This window comes from Amyelois transitella, chromosome Z (assembly GCF_032362555.1).
Source record: "Amyelois transitella isolate CPQ chromosome Z, ilAmyTran1.1, whole genome shotgun sequence".
NCBI lineage: Eukaryota > Metazoa > Arthropoda > Insecta > Lepidoptera > Pyralidae > Amyelois > Amyelois transitella.
In genome coordinates, this window is record NC_083535.1 from 7,819,398 (window position 1) to 7,827,048 (window position 7,651).

A 7,651-nucleotide genomic window follows, 5' to 3' on the forward strand; every position below is an offset into this window, starting at 1 on the left:
TCAAGCTTTTGTTAGGCACAGAGATTTAATTTGTACCACTAATATTCTAATATACTCGTAGAACTTTTTAACTCATTAAAAACTGATGCGGGGGTAGACTACGTGCCTGAGCTAAGTCACGAGTCTTAACTAGGCATAGTTTGACGAAACAGTCATACTATGTCTGGCACAAAATTAATAAATAACAGTCGGAACATAAAGCATTAGTTTTGAGTATATAAGATGTTTTATAGAAATGATGGAAGCAGGAGAGGTCTGTAAGGATCGTAGCAAGTGGAAATCCATTGTCTCTGCCAACCCCAATGGGAAACAGGCGTGATGGTATGTATGTGTGAGACGGCATATCCATTAAAAGTGTTATTAATATCCATGAAAAAAAAAGAGAAAGAAGAGAAGAAGGAAAGAGGTAGTCTCTGCCTACCCCTCCGGGAAAGAGGCGTGATTTTATGTATGTATGTATGTATGTATGAAAAAAAAAGGTTATTTGATGCAACGACATTGTGATTTGGTGAAAATTCTGAATTCAATCTTGTCAAATGGATAATCAAAATCAAGTTAAAATGACACTCGTCGAGTGTCACTCGACGATTGTCTGACTGATCTGACATCTGACTCTGATTTGATGATGAATTTATTTTATGCAGGCTGATGTTCGTACAAGTTTTCTAGTGTTTTCAGGTTTTTGGTGTTTTTATTTCACTACTTTTAAATCAATTTAGGCCTTTATTGCCTTGCTTTGAACTCATTGATAATTTGCTGCTTACGTTCTCACATAATAATCTTTAGCCATTTTATCTTCAACCTATAAAACACCTAAGAACTACTAATAAATTTTTAAGCATACCTGCCTAACTCACTGCTAAAAGAACCGTGGAAACTCAAAACAAAGAAAATGTACACCATTCATGAGGGCGAAATTTTATTGAAGGAAAAGTATGGCTCTTCTTCCTTAGAAAGATTTTATATAAAACCGCCAGGTATTCAGATTGTAATTTGTATTAAAACGTCACATGATATTGCATTTCATATACCTAGTTCTGCTAAATAATATGCTGATTTACAGATCAAGCAAACTTGGTAATTGTAGACAATCAAAAGTTTAGTGATGTGTCTAGTTGGTTTGCCAGAATATTCCTTCCCCATGGGTATCCAGACAGTGTTAGCAAGGACTATACGGCTTACCAAATATGGGATACCGCCCAAGCTTTCTGCAGCACTATTACAGGTAATTTAATGCTATAGGAATCATAAGTTGGATTCAGATATTGGTATAGAATTTACATCAGTGCTTAAATAAATAACAATACATCTTTTTTAGGGACATTAGCCACACAAGAGGTACTCCGAGGGGTCGGAGTGGGCAACACAAGTGCAACACCATTGGCTGCAACGGTTACTTGGGTGTTCAAAGATGGATGCGGGCATCTCGGAAAGATACTGTTTGCATTTAGCCATGGGTAAATATCAGTCAATGACAATATTATTTAATCAAATTAGATCCAGCATTTCAGTTAAAACATGACAAAACAGACTTTCACATTTATATTATTAGAATGCATTGGTCTAGATAACCCTTCTGCTAAATAATCTAATGACCATAATTATGGTTGAGTTTAGATACCTATGGGCCTCCATCAGTATCTTCAGTACAGTCTCATATCAGGAACTTTTTTCAAGATTTTTGAAGTCATACCTAATTACAGCTTTTCTCCACTTATTGTCTCTTGAGTAAAACCGTGGACAGATAAACAGACAGACACGGCAATACTTTAGGGTTTCCTTGTTAACTATGGAACCCTGATACTAGTTGAATGTATATATGATTTTTTTTCTTGAATATACTTTTTGCAGAACTTATTTGGACGCTTACAGCAAGAAGTGGCGACTTTATGCTGACACTCTAAATGATGCTGCCATGTGCATAGAAATAGCGCTGCCTCTTTTCAAGAGTTATACAACATTTGCCCTGTGTGTCAGCACTGTAATGAAAGCCATTGTTGGAGTTGCAGGTATTTAATTTGTTTATATGTTACAGTTAAAACTAGTTTTAAGTTAGAACGCATTTTCCCTAGTTAGAACTAGTTTTTACTAAATGCCTTTGTTAAAACTAGAATTAACTAATGCTCAAAATTAAATATCAGTTAAAACGAGTTCTGTCTAGACAACACGCGTTTTTCCGAAGAGAGCCAGTTAAAACTGTTCCGACCAAGGTCAAAAAGGTGTCTCTGCAAGAAAAATGGTTGCCTTTGTAACTCAAAGTGCCACGATAGTTTGTCTTGTAATAACAAGTAGATCCTCATCCTTTTTATAAATTTAAGATTGTTTAATTTTTATATTGTATGACAGAGTTGAGAGGAATGAATTGTGTTCAGCACTTTCTATGCATGGGGTGAGCAGTCTCTTAATACGAGCACTGAAATCCTTACATGAGGATTCGAGTGCTTGTGTCAGGATAAACCTTTTTTCAATCTTAAACCACTCAGTGTGCGCTCGCACACTGAGTGGTTTAAGATACTCATTCCTCTCAACTCTGTCATACAATATAAAAATTAAACAATCTTTAATTTATAAAAAGAATGAGGATCTACTTGTTATTACAAGACAAACTATCGTGGCACTTTGTGTTACAAAGGCAACCATTTTTCTTGCAGAGACACCTTTTTGACCTTGGTCGGAACAGTTTTAACTGGCTCTCTTCGGAAAAACGCGTGTTGTCTAGACAGAACTCGTTCTAACTAATATTTAATTTTGAGCATTAGTTAATTCTAGTTTTAACAAAGGCATTTAGTAAAAACTAGTTCTAACTAGGGAAAACGCGTTCTAACTAAAAACTAGTTTTAACTGTAACATATATATATGTCGTCGATTATATATTATTTGTTGACTCAGTTTGCTGACATAGTGTTTCATCCTCAGGCATTCAGCCCACCTAGACTTTTTCGACTGTCTTTTCTGTTCACAAGGCACGAAGTAATGTTGTGAAATCTTTTTGAGGTCAATGGACCAATAGAATACAGTTCATTACAACAGCATAAAAAAAAACATTTTATTACTCAGTTTGACAAACTCAATATTGTGACCAGGTGGTGCGACTAGAGCTGCTATGACCCAACACCACGCCGTCAGAGGGAACATGGCTGATGTGTCTGCTAAGGATTCTGCACAGGAAACTGCCGTCAATCTGGTAGCTTCAATAGCTGCTTTGCTCATACTGACCATATTTGGGTAAAAAAAATCAACTAGCTTTTGTCTGCAGTTCCACTTCCCGATTTCTGTGTTCCTCTTTATCCCGTTCCCGATATCCTTCCTTACATCAAATTGCTTTGGGAATTTTTAATACCTTGGTTGAAAAGTTTTTGTCCATACCTACTGTTTCCTATCACTATCCTATATCTATCCTATGGTATGAAACTACATAGATTATAAAAGAAATAAATCCACAGAGAGCAATGTTAAAACATGAATTTTTTTTATTTCAGGAATTCGCTTTTAATATTTATCGTAATGATTATTCTTCACATAGCTTGCAATTACCTAGCAGTGCGCGCCATATGTTTGAGAACATTAAATGAACCCAGATTCCTTCAATTTATCGATTTGTATTTACGAAAGGAAGTAATTGCTGCACCTTGCGACATCAACAGAAACGAACCCATTATATTCTATCAATTGGGACCAAATTTACTAGGTAATTTTTATTTATAAAATATCTATCACTGCATTTTATAAGGTAAAGTTCCCCTATTTTCTCTGTCTGTATGTATGCGGTAATCTCGAAAACGAGGTTAGGAGTCAGATCATATAGGAACCTTAAAAGAAACTCACTATTATTTTCTTAAAAATTGTACTTAAATTATCGGTCTTCCAGATTTGAAACTATGTGGATTCCAATTGAGAATGGGAAAATCTATAAAACCGTTAATGAACAAAGTAAGCAAAGCAGCTTTTTTGTCGAAACTTACCGAAGTGTATACGGAGAGAAACTACATGCTTGTGCCAAATATCAGCAACAGGAAAATGTTTATACTATTCAAAGAAGGCGCTAGTACAGACGAAATACTATGCGCTTATTTCCATGCTGTTCTACTTTCCATCATCACATGTGCTATAAATGATTATCCTTTGGTGAGTTGTAATGATGTTATTAATATTTTCAGTAAAAAACCCAATCTTTAAATCAAGTGACATGTATTAAAAAATTACATGATAACAGATCAGGACCGCTTTATGCATAGTTTTGCAATTCCAAAGTTGATATTGATGTAAAACGAAAAAGTTCAGTTTTACATCTCATAAAATATATTTTTTCCTTCACAGACAGTATACGAGAATTCCGTTGATACCCGTCCATTCGCCCAAGTTTGCCGGACACTGCAATCAGCGGAGTGGAGTCGGGAGTCGTCCGACCTCGTGGATTCCATCGGCGGCTTCCAGTACGAACCCTCGCATGACCTCACCGCGTACGTTGATATGATAGTTCAAAAGGAATGGAACCAAATTAGAGAAGGCTTAACTAAAGTTGGTAAGTTTGTTTGAGTAAACCAGAACAGATCAGATAGTAAAAAATTAAATTAAATTCAAATATTTAATGCTTTAATTTCCCTTACTCAATCCATGGTTATATAATAATAAAAAATAAAAATGAAAGGATATCTTACGACCGTACTTTTTCATATAAAATTTAAATCTTTGCTATAGGTTGGGATCTTTCGAAACATCTTCTCGTAGTAGACGAATGGAGAGTGGGCAGTAAATTAAAACCAATTGATCCAATTGCTCCAACAGACAGCGAAGATAATCATTATACGGTCATTGCTCCAACTTCAAAAATCATCCCCTTTGGAGAAATACTTAGTGACTTGGAATCTGACCAAGGAAGTGAAAAAGAAACTTTTACTGTGGAGCCAGAGGACTCAGGACTAAGATTGAGAACAGCTCTTATGTCTAAATCAGAAACTCTTGCACTCAAGGCTGTAAAATCATTGGAATCAAATAATACCAAACTCTCAAATCAGTCTAGCTCCGCGATGAAAAGTGAAGACGCGAGTTTAAAAGAGGCTACAACAAGCACGCAAAATGTAACTCCACTACCAAATGAAAAGCTAAAGAAAGAAGACTGATGCATTATCTTAGGGGTCTGTATAATTTAAGGAACTATCCAAGTTGTGAAAAAAAACAATAGACAACGAATGTCAGCAAGCAATAACCTTGACTATTTAAAGTTAACTCTTGATAGATTCTAGATAATAGCTAAAAAAATTGCTGTTCCCCAATAATTCTCCTAAAAAGTATTATTGTATTCGCTGATTTTAATACTATACTTTTACATTCGTTATATATATTTGTTCAATATCTTAAAGTTCTAGTTAATGTATTGTTGAAAATATCGAAACTTTATTCTATTTTACATCGATGTCATAGTACAATTTACGTGAAAAGCAATGATTCATATCACCTAATCATGCTAATGTTACTAGTCTAGGTGATAATTATGTAGGTAGGTATATAGGGTAAAATATATAAGTTGCAATTGGCAAATTTAAAGTTCCGATTTTTTTTATATATATGGGTATCTTTACTTGTGATCGTGTATTATTTATTTTTGCATTTAATGAATGGTAGCATTAAACGAGAAGTATATTATATGTCTGTTTGTGGCAAAATGTGTTCAAAAACATTCCATAATAAAAAGTAGTAAGTAGAGCTATTCTTGTTATAGTCTATAACAAATTCACATTTATGAGATTTTTATATACAAGACAAATCACAGATTAAATTAAAAGTATTATTTATGTATATTCCCATATGTTATGAGTGTCATTCTCAAGACCCAGACATTAGCCAATTTAATGATTGCTCAAATTTATACAATACAATTTATGAATAAAATATACATATTAAAATCTGTCTTTAATTTTCGATATATACGAGGGTGAATCCAAAAGTTTGTGGCCTAACCTAGTAAATAAATGTCTATAATTTTTTTTACTATCCTTATTTTGTCGCTTGTATATTTAGTAGTAAGGGTGCAAATCTGCAATTGGATACATCTCTCTGTCTTTGTTTAATATTTTTTTGTGCAAAGCAAGTCGTGAAGTTTTCTTGCAAGAGCAACCTTCGCACAGCTCCGTCCTGTATGGCAATCACGGAAACTGACTAGGAGAGTTAAGCTCAAAATATTCCGGTCCAATGTGAAAACCGTTTTGCTGTATGGGTGTGAGACGTGGAAGGTCACTAAAGACATCTCGCACCGTCTCCAAGTCGTCATTAACCGCTGTCTTCGCCGTATTCTCGGTGTTTACTGGCCTGAGAAAATCTCCAACGTAGACCTGTGGGAACGCTGTGGTGAGACTCCGATCGACCAGCAGATCAAACGCCGCAAATGGAACTGGATCGGCCACACGCTCCGAAGGGACCCCCAACACATACCGAGGCAAGCCCTAGACTGGAATCCCCAAGGAAAGCGTAAACGTGGCCGCCCTAAACAGACCTGGTGGCGGACAATCATCGCAGAGGTGAAGAATCTAGGAAAGACTTGGAACGAAATAAAACGCGAAGCTCAAGACCGAGCGGGATGGCGACGCACTGTGGATGCCCTCTGCCCCAGCTAGGGGACATAGGACCTTAAGTCAAGTCAAGTCGTGAAGTTTTCTTACTAAGGAAAAAATTGAACTGCGTGCTGTGATTAAGTACCTGCATAAGAAGGGGTTAACGCTAAAGTAAATCCATGAAGATATGGTTAACACATAAGAAGAATCCTTTATATTCGTGTGTAAAAAAGTGGGTAGGGGAGAGTCTGGAAGACGAACCCAGAAGTGGTCGGCCATCAACTTCCACGACCCAGGAAAACGTGGATAAAATTTGTAATCTTATATAAAGAGACCGAAGATTACCTAACTATTAATAATATTGCTGAGATCACTGGCATAAGTTATGAACGAGTACAAAATATTACAACTCAAGAATAAGGTTTTGACAAGGTGTCGGCGAGATTGCTTTCAGCTGACCAGAAAAGGGTTCGTTTCACTATTTCACGTGACTGTTTGGACTTGTTTGAGTCGGATCCTGATGATTTTTTATCACGATTTGTAACTATGGATGAAAGCTGGGTTCATCACTATACTCCCGAGTGGAAGCAGCAGTCACAGCAATGTCAGCGGTCCGGTTCACCGACTCTCAAGAAGGCAAAGGCAGTGTTGTCAACCAACAAAGTTATGGAATCTGTTATTTGATGCAAGGGGGGTTCTATTGGTAGATTATTTACCAAAGGGTGAAACAATTAATTCTAAATATTACTGTAACCTATTGAGACAATTAAGAGAAAAAATAAAGGAAAAATGACCGGGAATGATCAGTAAAAAAAATTTGTTACACCAGGACAATGACCGCGTTCACATCTCAGCAGAATCAATGGCTGAAATTCACAACTGTGGTTTCGAACTGCTGCCACACCCTCCTTGTTCACCGGATTTGACTCCGTCGGACTATCACCTCTTTCCGAATTTAAAAAAAACACTAGGGAGGATCAAAATTTTCTAATAATGACGAGGTGACAGCTGCGGTGGACGAGTATTTTGACGACCTTGAGGAATCATTGAATCATTTTTTGGAAAGGTATTAATAAATTGCAAGAGAGATGAAGTGCATTGAA

General features: G+C 36.2%; 1 protein-coding gene across 2 annotated transcripts; it reads left to right on the forward strand.

Annotated features, from left to right (window-relative positions):
* Positions 1–568: 568 nt before the first annotated feature.
* On the forward strand, positions 569–6,638 carry LOC106134000 (RUS family member 1). 2 transcript variants are annotated; one of them, XM_013333931.2, is made up of 11 exons: positions 569–586; positions 625–678; positions 840–977; positions 1,064–1,225; positions 1,319–1,457; positions 1,852–2,009; positions 3,084–3,225; positions 3,480–3,688; positions 3,869–4,125; positions 4,318–4,522; positions 4,699–6,638. In XM_013333931.2, the coding sequence occupies exons 2-11, from the start codon at positions 639–641 to the stop codon at positions 5,118–5,120; spliced, it is 1,872 nt and encodes a 623-aa protein (XP_013189385.2). In that variant the 5' UTR covers positions 569–586; positions 625–638; the 3' UTR covers positions 5,121–6,638. The 2 variants fall into 2 exon arrangements, with proteins under 2 accessions (XP_013189385.2, XP_060809821.1); XM_060953838.1 differs by lacking the exon at positions 569–586 and having other exon boundaries at positions 632–650.
* The last annotated feature ends 1,013 nt before the right edge of the window (positions 6,639–7,651 follow it).